Here is a 14,832-nt window from a genome sequence, read left to right on the forward strand (position 1 = left end):
GCCGTTTCAACCTCACCGGGGTTGTCCCTACCTCACGGGGGCCGTTTCAACCTGACCGGGGTTGTCCCTGCCACACCGGGGCCGTTTCGACCTGACCAGGGTCGTCCCTACCTCACGGGGGCCGTTTCAACCTCACCGGGGTCGTCCCTACCACACCGGGGCCGTTTCGACCTGACCGGGGTCGTCCCTACCTCACGGGGGCTGTTTCAACCTCACCGGGGTCGTCCCTACCTCACGGGGGCCGTTTCGACCTGACCGGGGTCGTCCCTACCTCACGGGGGCCGTTTCAACCTCACCGGGGTCGTCCCTACCTCATGGGGGCCGTTTCAACCTCGCCGGGGTTGTCCCTACCACACCGGGGCTGTTTCAACTTGTATGTCCTCTATTCTTAAGTAATATGAGAAAAGTGGTCAAATAATTTCATTCAGCTTTCCTCACTTTTAAAAATTCTCCCCAAACTAGCAACCAAAAGGTTAGTTGCCATTTGGAGTGATTCCTTTCCCAATACCCCTTGCTGCTGCCCTTTTTTATATTTGTGAGTGAAAACCCAAATTAAGGTTCTTTAGATAATTTTGCCTCAGAAGGTCATCAGATTACTGATTTTTCCCCCTAGCCCTGTGGTCGGCAAACTCATTAGTCAACAGAGCCAAATATCAACAGTACAACGATTGAAATTTCTTTTGAGAGCCAAATTTTTTAAACTTAAACTATATAGGTAGGTACATTGTTATTAACTTATTAATTAGGGTACTCCTAAGCTGGCTTTTGCTAAAAATGTCCTCAATCTGATTGAGGTACGTTCACTGAGGTCGACCTCTTCCAACTCTCCCATCCTTAACTTGTGCATGAATCGCGTGCACCTCCCCCGCGCTGTGTTTCCCGCAGCCCAGGCGTCTCCCCCAGGCGTCTCCCATTGCCTGACCAACCAACACCCCCCACTTCTAATGCCACTTCTTCAAAATAGACTCACTCAGGCCGAAAACCGACTTCTGCGCATGGGCCACGGTGTTTCAATCGCACTGTACGTGCATGCCCGAACGTGGTATTTTGTGGAAGAGCCACACTCAAGGAGCCAAAGAGCTGCATGTGGCTCACGAGCCGCAGTTTGCCGACCACTGCCCTAGCCTATAATAAGCCTTCAGAGGGCTAGGGAAGTATGAATGTCATCTTTTTAGAAAGCCACTTTTGACCCATTAGCATTAGCTCCTTCAACTTTTGTGCTGGAAGATGTAGATACCCATTTTTTGATAGGTGTATCTACAATTTAATTTTTTTAATAGAGTGGAATTTTAATGTTATGTGCTACTACTCATTTGAATATTTTGCTTAACTGAACGATCTTGTAGACCATGCAGATGATTGAGAATCAGGATACAATAGTATTATTATAACACAGGCAATAATTGCTCTTTCATGGATATGTCAGAAGTGTAGGTTGGATCTTGCATTTCTTTAGTACTATAGATATGAGTATTATTACAGAATCATAGTCATTTTGTTGGGGTCTCATATAATTATTACATTTATGCACTCACTTTTTTATTACATGCTATTACATTTTTTAATTGCATTATTAGCCATTTTTATGCATTATCAGAATTTTTGCTTAGTTTCTTCACTATTTATGAGAAAACTGATACCCAGAAAGTGACTTGCCTAAGTGAGGAGGAGCAGAACTCTAGTAATAGCGAGGTTCCAGTCTGCTCTATTTTCAGTACTTGGGGAGATGTGCTCAGTAACATTGTAATTTGACCATTTAAACTAATTATTTGGTTTCTGACTAATGTATATATTGCATATTTTGTTATGTGAAGGATGATTGTATCTTCTAATGTAAGCTTTCTAAAATTGTATTTGCTTGGGCCATATTGCCTCTTAATAAAGCCTTTGACTTGGAACTATAGAGTACCTAGAAAAATTAATTGGATTGCTTTACTATGTTAAATTCTAGTAGTTCATTGCCAAATGCTGTGATGTGTCTGGGGATTTTTGTTTCCATATGACCTTTTCTTTTGCTGATGATATGAATGAAATATTTTTTTTCTTTTAGTTGCCTACTCTTTGTTATTGTATATAGAAGTATTGAATATGTCCAGAAAAATTATTTCTACTCTTGATTTTTGAGTCTGTAAACATTAATTTTATTTAAATGATAGCATGGATATTTATCTCTAGTTGCAGGAACTGTACGTAAAAAACATTTAGTTTCATTTTAATTTTGGAAAATAACAGTTATGAAAATAGATGTTTATCACAAATCTTTGTTTCCCAAGTAGAATAATCAGGTTAGCATTAAGACTTCATAGTCATATGATGTATATTGTTATAATATGGTCTTAAAATTATACCTGTATTAGTGACTGAAAATAGATTGGTGCTATTCATTGGTGCTATTCCTGGTTATGTTTTGTAATAGAGGACTTTTGGATGTATGACCCTATAAAGCAGTGCTGTTCAATAGGTAGGTCTTCCTGCAATGATAGAAATCCACTCTGACTTAATGTGTGCTTAAGCCTTTGTCTTATGCTACTTGAGTACTTGAAATGTGGTTAGTGTGACTGGAGAGTGCATTTTAAATTTTATTTAATTTTAATTAATTAAATTTAAATAAATAAGTGTCTAGTATTGGACAAGCAGAATAAAATTAAGTTTTTCCCACCCACTCATCCATCTTTCCATGAGGGTAGTAGGTTCATATTTTAAACTTCTTCACTTGCAGTAAATAGCCTTCTTCTGTTATTTTCAGTAAATTTGATTTTTACTTATATGATGAAGAAGCTTTTTCTATCTTAAGTTTCCCTCACCTCTACCTGTAATTTTTTACCTATAATTTTTTAGTTAATCTGTGTGAATTTTATTTCTGATTCTTTATATTTTATTCTATGTGCAGGGTCAAAATGGTAGTGTTTTGCCATATTTTTTTTTGAATTGGAGTGTATCTGTTTGTTTCTCCTTTTCTGTCACACATACACATCCTTTCCCCACTCACAGAAAATCGAAGTGATTGATTTTTTTATTTCCTTAAGGAGATTATGAGACCTATGAGACTGAGGAGATTTATTTATTATCTTACCTGGGGCAGCTGCTGTGTTATCAGGGAGCCAGGTGTTAATCTAATAATGATAATAAAGTTTGTTGCTGCAAACCTGAGGTATCTATTTATCAATTCTGGGCAGTGAAGCTTCCTTCCAAGCCTGCCTTTTTTACTTTATTTTTGAGATGTTGGGTTGAGGTTCTTTTTGTTCCTCAAGAATTCTCTTTTGAATTCTAAGAATTGTATTTTCCATACCTGATTTTTGCTTTGACTGAAAAAGACTCATCTCTTTGAGATTTTTGTTTAGCATGGACTAATGAAATAAGTCTATTCATTTAGTAAATAAATACCAAGCATTTCTTCTGTGCTTGTCATTGTCCTGGGTCCTATAGCAAGGCGCAAGACTGGCCAGGTTAAGTTTTTGTTGGATTTGTTGTCTAGTTAGAAAAGTTGAGTTTAAGAAGTAAACAGGATGTCAGATGGTAATGTCTAACAAGAAAAGCAGCAGGATAATTTGATAGAGCAACCAGGCTTATTGGTGGTATAGTAGTTTAGATTTAGCAATTAGGGAAGAGAAGAGGATATTTGACATCCAAACATCAATACAAGATCTTTTATTGCCCATTTTGACATGGCAATCCAAGAACTTTCCCTTTGAAATTCTACCTCTAAACCTGCCACAAATCTTTATAGAAAGCACATCGCTTGGGTGATTTCTTGATGGAGTTTAGGATATTTTCCCCCTTTTGTCCTACTTTTCTAGCATGCTCATTTAAAAAAACACAAATGTATCTTTTCTCCCTTGGTTGGTCCCAAAATGTCTGCCATTTTCAAAGTAAATACAGTACTATACTGCTTGATTTAACTGGACTTTCAAGGGCAAACTCTATAATAGGCTTTCAACCTGGACTTGTACAAACTTGATTTCACTTATTGATTCCACTCATGTCAGACATGTTTCATGTATAATATTTAGTTCTTTATATAGCTTTTGTGTTCTGCAGATATTTTGGATAGAGATTTTATGCACAACACTTTTATAGGCAGGTTTGTTTCTATTAAGAGGCAACATAATGCCTTCATTGGCTTCTTTAAGGAATGCTCAGGAAAGTGTATATACATGTGTTAAGAACGTACTGGGATCATTGAACTGGAATTAAGAGTATGGTGATGATCACAGATCACAGTGCCTGTGTTTTCTCCCCTAAGTTTGGTTCTATATGAAATCAGAGATCTTGCCCGTTTGTGGGCAAAACTTTTATTTCTGTTCATACATCAGTCAAAATAGGGTAGCAACAGGAATTAAGGGGGCCTGCCAGTTTGTTTTTGACCATAAATATCAGTCCTTACACACTACAAATATTCTGGCTTTGTGCATCTTCCCTTGTATTCCTCATGCTGGATGTTTCATAGACATTCTTAGAGCAGAGACTTCATCAGACTGTATAGACTGACCTGCTTAACTCAAAGTAAATTATAGTGATCTCAAAAGATGATAAAAAAGCATTTGATAAACATCAATAATCATTTCTGATTTGAAAAATAAAACTTGGTAAGATAGGAATAGATGGATACTTTCTTAATCTTATTAGAAAGAAATTCCAATAGAAATGTATCTTTTTGCTAACCATTTGAAAAGTTCCTAATAAAGAGTTGGACATATCGCAGTTGCTTGGTACTTGACATTCTGGAAATACCAACCAATGCTGAAAAGTGAAAAATATGATGTACTAATACTGAAAAGAAGTAGTAGTTATATTTTTAAAATATGTAACATAGTGAATACATAAGAAAATCACTAGACACGAATTTCAGCATGATGTTTTCTGGTGCTTAAATAGTACTTTATAAAGAATCCATTTATAATAGCAGTAAAAAACATTAAATACCTAGTAACTTATAATAGCAAATAAGGTACAAAATGGCTTTGAATAAGCCTAATGACTATGTAGGTCCTTTAGAAAGACAACTGTAATTAAATATAATTTTAATTGATACTAACAACACTAATATAACAAACTGGTTTTAAAGTTTAGTGAAGTAAATATGTGCAAATAGCTAGAAAAATTCCAAGGGGAAATATATTGCTGTGAGGGTGGATAGGGAAACTAGCCCTTATTCCTAAATATTAAAACATAATATGGAAGGCACAGTTATTAAAATAGTTTAGTACTGACACTGAAATAGATCAGTAGAAACAAATGGAGACTTCAACACAAACTGAAATGTATAAGTACATTTAGTATATGTTAAAATTTGTTTTTCTGATCAGTAGGGAAAAGAGATGAATGGATTATTCTTCAATGTGTGGGGATAACTGGCTAATAATTTGGACGAAAATAAATCCAATCTTTGCTTTGCTTTTATATAAGAATAAAATCACAAATGGACCAAATATGCAAATATTAAAAATGAAACTAGAAGACCAATGAAAACATGAGTGAATTTTAAAAGTTAATTTCATCAAGGGCAGGTCTTTCTAAATGTAACTTACACAAGTCTCAAAAAGCTAAGAAAAGAAAAGATTGATATATTTGCTACATAAAAATTAAAATAACTAAAGTTCATTATACAACAAATGCTAAAGAATATGCTGGGAGGTGAGGGAGTGGGTATTTGCTACATTTATTCTATATATATATAAAAGCCTAAATGACCGTCTGACTAGTAGCTATGACGCTCAGTGACCATCAGGGCCAGATGCTCAACACAGGAGCTGCCGAGCTGCAATAACTTGGCAGCTGCGGTTCTCAGGTGACGGACCTGGAACCAGAGAGAGGGAGCCCAATTCCAGGGTGCATCACCCGAGAACCACCCTCTAGCAATCCAGGACCCCTCGGGGGGATGTCAGAGAGCCGGTTTCAGCCCAGTCCCCGAAAGCCAGGCCAAGGGAACCCACTGGTGCACAAATCTGTGCACCAGGTCTCTAGTATTTGTATAAAGGGCAGACATTCTTAAAAACTTAGAGTCATCTTATAAATTAATAAAAAGATAAGACAACCATGTAAAATATACAAACAATTCATAAATACATAAAAATAGCCAGAAAACATGCAAAAATATTCAGTTTTCTTGATTAAAGAAGAAATTCCAATTAAAACAAGATACTGTTTTAGACCCATCAGACTGGAAAATATTTGCTTATTAGTGCTGGCTTATTAATGATGGCAAGGATGTAGGAAAATCCTTGTGATTTTATTCTTATATAAAAGAATCGTATATATAATTTGTGGAAGTGTGAATTGATGTAACCTTTTTGGAATGAACCTGTCAAAATTAAAAATGCTCATGTCTTTGGATTTAGCAGTTACTACACTTAGGAGAATTTGTCACAGCGCTTATTCAGAAATACATGTGAAAGAATAAATATTGTTTCATTGTATGTAATGGTAAAAATTTGAAGAAGGCAGGTGTTTCATTAGGTGACAGGTGTACTAAATTATGGTATAGCTATATATTTGAATACCATAAGAATGTTTAAATAAAATTAGATAGATATTTATGTTTTGGTGTAGAACATAACATACACCTGTAAGATGTAATAGGTGAAAAGGATAGCTTATGTCACGATGTCTATTTTATTTAAGTGAAACATTTTAAAGTTAGTAATGTGAAGTTTATATCTGCATAGTAAATATATTTGAAAGACTGTAACAACAACAATCTATGGAGAGGAATTGCGAGGTTGAAAGGAATAGATTAGGGGAATTTTTTTCTTTTTACTTTGCATTCTTTTTTAATACTTGTTTCCTTTTTTTAAAAAAACACCCAGATACTTGTATTAGTTTTATGCTTTAAAGTTTTAAAAAGCCAAAAACAGTATCAAGTTTAGATTTGTATGAAAACATAATTACATTGCATGGGATTTTTATTCCTCCTAATAGAAAATACAGAATGAGGAACCTTTCATTTTGTGGTCAAATAACATTTATTTAGTATTTGAGAATAGCATTGATTTTTGTCTCTAAAGTGTTAATGGCATGTGGTCTGTACTTCTATCGAGTTCAGATATTTTATTAAAGATCTAACAGCACTTCTCTCAGAGATTTCCCTACCCTTTCTTCTACCAGCACACTCCTGATTTTATTTATCTAGTAGGTTCTATCATAGTCCAAAAGTAATGACAGTTTTTCCTCTAGATCTTCCTGAAATTTGGGTGGGCAACAGGGCAGATTTCATCACTATACTTCTGTGTTAAAAATACCATTGGCCAATTGTAAGAGGTGCCACTCCCTGAACCAGAATCGGTGTGGAATCCGTATGACAGTTTTCCCTCTAAAATATCATTAAAGCCCTGCTGTCTGCAGTCTCTTGACATTATAGTTTTCCAGTCTTATATTTCACGGGGTGTGGGGTTTCTTTAGCTAAGAACTTCATAAACAAGGCTATTTTATATCACATGTCCCTTACTAGTTCTAACCACTGAACTTTCTTCACTATTCTGATACACATGGACCACTTTCAAGTAATGGTCTTGCCAAGAAAAGACTCTCTGTATTTAATATGATAAAATGACAAGTGGTTGTCCTCTTCCTAAAAGTACAAAAAAGTTCTGGTATGTAAAACACAATCATTCCTTCCACAGCCATACAGAGCTAAGTCTTCTGCATTGTGTTGCTTAAGACCCTTAGTGAGGCTCTTTATAAGTAATCCTTGATCAGAAAATAGCACCTCCCTGAAGCAAGTTATGCTTTGATACTGGGTAAGTGGTTTTGTTAAAAACTTTTTTTGAGTCCCTGTAGAGGAAATTCATCACCCATGATGCATTCATCTGTAATAACACTGTATTATTTAGGTTTTCCAACCTTTTTCAACATTTATCCAGAAGTTATCTTTCTCCTCCCAAACTAACTCCTAACATGCCATTAATTGTGATCTTTTGGCAAAGGCAAGAATAGAAAGAAAGCTATGTTTATTTAATTTAAAGGCTGCGGCCCGTTTCAGTCTTAGATTTTTCTTCAATTTCATCTCTACTTCAATGTCTAGTTTCTATAGCAACTGAATTAGGTGCTGGATCAGAAAAAAGAAATATTCTGATGTTAAAAATTTGGTTTTTAACCTAGGGAGGGAAGAAAACAAGCAACACTTTCAACACTTTTCCCTGGGCTGATGCCTACATTCGGTTTCCAGGAATTCTGTATTTTTTCCTAAAGAGGCCAGACACTTAACTCTTCTTTCACAAAGCCCCAGAAAGGACTGCTGCATCTCTGTTCAACAACTTAATCACAGTAAATTTAATTGATTAATCAAATCAAGGCAGCTAAGAGAGAGAACTCTTCCTCTGGAGAAACTAGTGAGTGACCAGTGGAACTGTTTTTTTTTTTTCCTCAAATGGAATGTCTCTGGGAATTATGTGAATTGTCTCTTTTTTTAATCTTGGATTCTTTAACAATACCTTTTCCTTTTTTATTGGTCTCTTGTTCAGGTGTGATTGGGAAAATCTTGAATGGTACTTCTGTCTATATTCTCAGTCTATCTGGGTTAGGGAGTGGGCACAACATAATTATGTCACTTAAATGGGGAGATGGAGGTGGGAGAAATGCTGTTAGACACTAAAATGGATTATGTCAAGAGGATGGTGTAAGTACTTAATGTTGCATCTTTATAAATGTGAATAGTATTTAAATGGAAGCTAATTTTTTTTTAAAAGTTAAGTTGAAGCTGGCGGAAGATTAATTTTTTTTTTTTTAATATAATAGGAACTACCTTCAGTTGAAGAACTCACTATTATTTTGCCTGAAGATATTGAATTAAAGCCTCTTGGGATGGTTTCAAGTATTATTGAACAATTAGGTAGGTAAATAATTTTATTAATAAAAATATATAAGTAATGCATTAATAATCAAATCAGATTTTATGACTAGTGAATTTTGAACAGATAAATTTAATTTTACTTATGTAATTCATAAATATATTTTCTTTATAAAAATTTAAAGTCTGCTTTTACTGACATGTTTCTCCAGAATTTTCTTTGATATGCAATATTCGTTTTCTATTGCTATTAAGTTACTACAAATTTAGTGGCTTAAAATAATACAAAGTTATTATTTTGCAGTTCTTTGGGCCAGAAATCTGTCATGGATCTTACTGAGTTAAAATCAAGGGGCCCATCAGGGCTTAAATTTTTTTTTGTAGAGGCTCTAGGGGAGAATTCATTTCCTTTCTCCATTCAACTTCTAACAGCTGCCTGCACTCCTTGGTTCCAGACTTCCTTCTTTCACCCTCAAAACCAATAATGTAACTTCTCTCTGAACAGAGCCTGGAAGCTTCTCTGCTTTTACAGACTCCTTAGTCCTTCATGTGTATTCTAGGGTAATTGCTCCATCTCAAGGTTCTTAACAATAATCACAACTGCAATGAAAAAAAAAAATTTTTTTTTTTTAATGAAAGGTAACATTCACACGTTTAGGGATTAGGGTGTGGTTATCTTTTTTTGTGGAGAGGGCATTATTCTGCTTACTGCCTTAAATTTTATTTTATAAACATGTAAATTAGGAATGTCTGTGATGTAATACTGATATGAATGGCACGAAATATGAAACTGTTGGATATGAGACAACTAGACATTAAGGATTTCCTTTTAGCTCCAACAGATAGGTATCAAAGGGCCTTGAAATTAACATAGCTACCATTAACTCTCATTGTGAGATACATTTGAGAATAGAACTCAGCGTTGACAGTCATAGGATTTTTGAACTGGGAAAAAAAAGTAGATCATACACCAGCTCCCTTTGTTTTTAGGACTTAAGGGACTCAGAAAAATGTCTCACTTGCATTTATGTTAAGTTGTATAATGAGTCATTGTTAGAAATTAGACTTTATCTTTTGACCTTTTTCTAATAGTATACATATCAGTGTTTTTTAAAAAATTAATATAAATTTAGATAATTATGTACTTTTGTAATTTATTAAAATTTAGGTTAAAGTGGAACATTTTTAATAAAAAGTATAGTTATTAAAACTGTACATAATTCTCAAGTTATTACATTAGTTTTTGAGTCATCTTATTGATAACTGAAACAGTGAGCCAAGGATTTTCCCCCGGGGTCGTGTCTTGTGACTCGAAAGAATGGACCAGAAGATTTAAACAAAAGTGTGGAAAATGTATTATAAGCAGAGTCAGACTCCCTGCAAGGGGAGGGGGACCCAGTAATGGGATGCCCCTTAAATCCTTTTAGTCCAGGAGTTTATATTTGCCACAAGCCTATCTGTGTCATCAATTGAGCGATTCCCTCAATTGTTCTTGCCCAGCAACAGACCTGATCTTTCCCTGTTTCTGTGTGTTCTTTCTCTGTTCTCTGTTCCTATGTTGAAGTTTCTCTTTTTCTATGCCTTTGTATACCTTGTGACTGCAGACTCTCCCTTGTTTTCCCATGCCTCCTGCTTTGAGTCCAAAAACATTTATTATTTCTGCTAGGTTGGTTTCTGTGATTACGCTTGCTCACACTGCCATGTCTGCCCCTATGTGCCTTTGTTTTCCACTGGACCCCTACCATATCTGCCTGCATTTCAAGCTAACTTCTTTCATTATGGTATTTAATAATATGCATAAATAAGTGAAACAGGTAATTACTTGATTATATCGTATGAATTGAACATTTATTAGACTTGATGTATATAGGAGATGGTAGGAGATGATTGAGAATGAATTCTGTTAGTGCTCACTATCCTTATCTTTATTCCAGAAGCAGATCTAACTCAAAGAATGTTGACTCATGATTGGTTGCTTATATGTACATTCAGAATTTAGAAGCACTAGTTGCTGACCCCACACTCCCATCCCCATTGCCATTTTGCCCCCGGTTTGGGGTCTCCCTAGTCTCTCCAAGATCATCTTGCCCCCACTGTCATATTTAGGATGGATGTGAGCTTACAGATACAAAGGCCCAGCTCCCACCCCTGTACTCCACCTAGCAATTTCCCCCTTCCTGCCCTGGGGGCCCGAGATGTAGATATTATACAAAGGTTTCTAAATCCCCTTTTTTTCTGTGCACTTTTTTATTTAAGAAGGTGGGATCCCAGGTGGAAACCCTCTACAATAAAGTTGGTGTTTAGGAAAAATAATTAGCTGAAATTTTTTGAATGAATCTTCACAATCTGAACTAATATGTTTTTTCTAAGTAGAGATGGCGTTATCCATATAATGTGACAAAGTAGTCTTGCTTGTTGCTCTAATTTTCTAAGAACCTGTCGTCCCCCCACCCCCCTTTTGCTGTAATAGATTGTTTAACATTTGTGGCACTTAAAAAGAATTGGGGTATGCTAGACTAGTGGAATAATGCTTTTGCTTTTTGAGAAAAAGTGATAAAAATTACTGTGTGCTCTCTCATTGTTCATCTGTTCAGAGGAAGATACTTTTGTGGTTAACTTTTTCATATAGCAGAAAGTAATCAATTCTAAAAGAATTTCTAGAGTGAGAAAGAAAACTAATTTCTTCTAAAACAGGAGTTTTGTGACTAAATTATACGTTTTTGGGGTAAAAATTGCTTGAGAAAATGTACATGGCTTGATTTCAATGGGTGAGTCAAATTTTCTGTGAGATTTTATACTTTAATTTTCTTTCTTAGAATTTTAGCTTTTTGTATTAAATAAAAATATGTACAATCTATTTCACTGTACTATGTTTAATAAATAGAATTTGTTTATCCACGAGGCATAGTTACTGTGGCATATTATTTCACCTTAAATTTCATATTAAAGCCTAAATTCTCATTTAAATTCTGTATTACCTCCTGATTAAATCTTGAAATAATCTGTTTTGTTTCATTTTTCAGTAATAATTGAATCTATGCCTAAACTACCTCCAGTTAATGAGGAGACTGTAATTTTTAAAAGCGATCGGCAGACAGCAGGGAAGGTTTGTAAAAATTTCAAATTCTACAAATTATTGTTTCCTTGTGGCTTAGTGTTTTTTACTTTATCTGCCCTAAAAACAGTTTATTAATTTTAGTAGATGAGCAGTCTTTAACTCTCAGATTGTATATTCCCTTAGTACATCTTGATTTTCATCAGTACTTTGTCTGTATATTGGTTTAATACTGCTTATTACTCTTTGCTGATTGAGCCATTAAATAGGCATGTATAGGTACTTTGCTAGGCAGTGGCTCTTCATATTAAATAAGACACAGTTCCCTATTCTCCATGTACTCACTATTAAATGCAGCAGATTATTTCCACCATGTAGTAGGTCTGAAACTTATTTGGTTTGTGAGTCCCATTGAGTAATGGCTCTCAAAATATGGATTGTTAATATATATAATTAAGTAGTATCCTTAAGGTGAGGTTTCTTTTAATGTCTTAATAATGGAACAAACCTGTGTGTTCATCCTTGATATGGAAGACCTCAAATTTTACCCAACAGTTACACAATTCTGAGCAGTCAGTAGAAGACATAAAACCTTCTAAGATTAATCCTGGCCTGTGTGGCTCAGTTGGTTGAGTGTCGTCCTGTGCACCAAGAGGTTGCTGATTCAATTCCCAGTCAGGGCACATGCCCAAATTAAGGCTCTTATCTCTAGTTAGGGTGCATGTAGGAAGCAGCCAGTCGATGTTTCTCGGTGACATTACTGTTTTTCTCTCTCCCCCTCTCCCTCTCCTGAAAATCAATAAAACCAGATTTTTTAAAAACCCAACAACTCAGATCAAATCTTTAAATACCCATCAAGTGTTGCTTTTCTGGGAAAGAGTTTTATTCACCTCAGTATTCCTCCACTGTATGTAATACAGTCCTTTATAGATTATATGTACTAAGTAAATGTGTATTGAGTTGAAAACAAACAAATAAGAAACCAGCTGCTATTCTTTGTAGAAGCAACTCTCTGGAGCTTAGTTTTTCCCAAATAAGCAACAGTTGGCTTCTTTTTTTTGATTTAGGAAATATGATTTACATTTAATCAAAAAAGGGCATATTTTTAACTGTATTATTGGGTCATTCATATACTAGTAACCTTTCCTTTTCTCTGCCTTTTCCTTTTATTCCATTCTCGCACATAAGTTGACAGGCTACTATACCAAATAGAAATAAATCACTTAGGAATGCAAAGCAATCGGTGGCAGAATTAATTGAAGTCTAGAGCTAATATATTTTGGCAATTATTGAGAAGGTTTGTGAGAGGAACAAAGACTTTTAAATGTCTGAAGATGATGCTCTACTTTCTTCCCCTTCAAATAACTAGGCTTTATACTTTTGCTTCAATTATGGGTACTGCTGGTGACTTTTAAGGAGTTAAAGATACATTAGGGGCTTAACCTCAGAGAAGGTTGAGAGAGGAAAGGAATGGGAAATGAGTAGATGACTGTGCTGTGTCTAGCTCTCCCTGCCAATTGGGATAGTACATTCTGCCCTGGTGAAAAAACAAAACATGTCTTTCTGTTCTCAAGAAAGTAGTAGAAGAGGGAAAGGAAAAAGACACAAAGGAAAACTTATTTCTGTATTTTTCTCACTATGAATTGAGCAGATTATTTCCATGATTCCTTTTATTTATGATTTTTGTGACAGTTGTCCTTTTTTTTACTAAATAGCTAACTTAAATAATTTCAATTTCAGTGTACCTCTAAATTCTCATTTCTTATATCCTCCAATACATTTGAATTCTCATTCCTATAATTGTAATTAGTAATGTTAATATTCAGCTCTTCTGTCATTGACTTTGAAAGAAGTCAGATAAAAATGCAATATTTACACCAAGCATATCAAACTCACAACCTCCAACAAATGTTTTTGCGGCCCAGCCAATATAATGGTATGTAAGAAATGTTTTAATAAAAATTTTGTAACTTAATTATTACAATATCCTGTCATACATAATTATTAATACTGAACTACAATGTTCACTAATAACTGATTACTATAATCATGTTGCATTCATTTTCTTTACGCGCAGGCAAACCATTTCTCTCCACTAATAATAGCAGTGAATATTTTAGCAGCCAATAGCAACGTCATTAGTCTTTTTTTTAATTATTGTTTAAAGTATTACATATGTCTCCTTTTTTCCCAATTGACCTCCCCTCTACCCCCCACCACTCCTACTTCCCAGGACAGGCCCCCACCACCCCAGTGTCTGTGTCCATTGGTTATGTTAATATACATGCATACAAGTCCTTTGGTTGTATGCATGGTTGTAACGCCTCCCTCCCCTGCCTTCTCTCTGAGGTTGGACGGTCTGTTCAGTGTTACCTTGTCTTTGGATCTGTTTTTGTTCATCAGTTTATGTTGTTCATTATATCCCACATATGAATGAGATCATGTAATATTTATCTTTCTCTGACTGGCTTATTTCACTTAGCCTAATGCTCTCCAGTTCCATCCATGCTGTTGCAAATGGTACAAGTTTTTCCTTTTTTATAGCAGCATAGTATTCCATTGTGTAGGTGTACCACAGTTTTCTAATCCTCTCATCTGCTGATGGGCTCTTAGGCTGTTTCCAAGTCTTAGCTATTGTAAATTGTGCTGCTATGAGCATAGGGGTGCATATATCCTTTCTGATTGGTGTTTCTGGTTTCTTGGGATATATTCCTAGAAGTGGAATCACTGGGTCAAATGGGAGTTCCGTTTTTTACTTTTTGAGGAAAATCCATACTGTTTTCGACAGTGGCTGCACCAGTTTGCATTCCCACCAGCAGTGCATGAGGGTTCCTTTTTCTCCACATCCTCACCAGCACTTGTCATTTGTTGATTAGTTGATTTGTTGACGATAACCATTCTGACAGGTACCTCATTGTTGTTTTGATTTACATCTCTCAGATGATAAATGGCTTTGAGCATGTTTTCATATGTCTCTTGTCCTTCCTTATGT

General features: G+C 35.3%; 1 protein-coding gene across 1 annotated transcript in view; it reads left to right on the forward strand.

Annotated features, from left to right (window-relative positions):
• Nucleotides 1-14,832, forward strand: part of NAF1 (nuclear assembly factor 1 ribonucleoprotein) — a 48,111-nt gene that overhangs the window by 8,741 nt on the left and 24,538 nt on the right. Inside the window, exons 3-4 of the mRNA XM_070415374.1 lie at nt 8,734-8,827; nt 11,809-11,891. Coding sequence (XP_070271475.1) covers nt 8,734-8,827; nt 11,809-11,891 — 177 coding nt within the window. The remainder of the gene's footprint in view (nt 1-8,733; nt 8,828-11,808; nt 11,892-14,832) is intronic.

This window comes from Myotis yumanensis, unplaced genomic scaffold (assembly GCF_028538775.1).
Source record: "Myotis yumanensis isolate MYYU_CA2020_CCGP unplaced genomic scaffold, mMyoYum1.0.hap1 SCAF_5, whole genome shotgun sequence".
NCBI lineage: Eukaryota > Metazoa > Chordata > Mammalia > Chiroptera > Vespertilionidae > Myotis > Myotis yumanensis.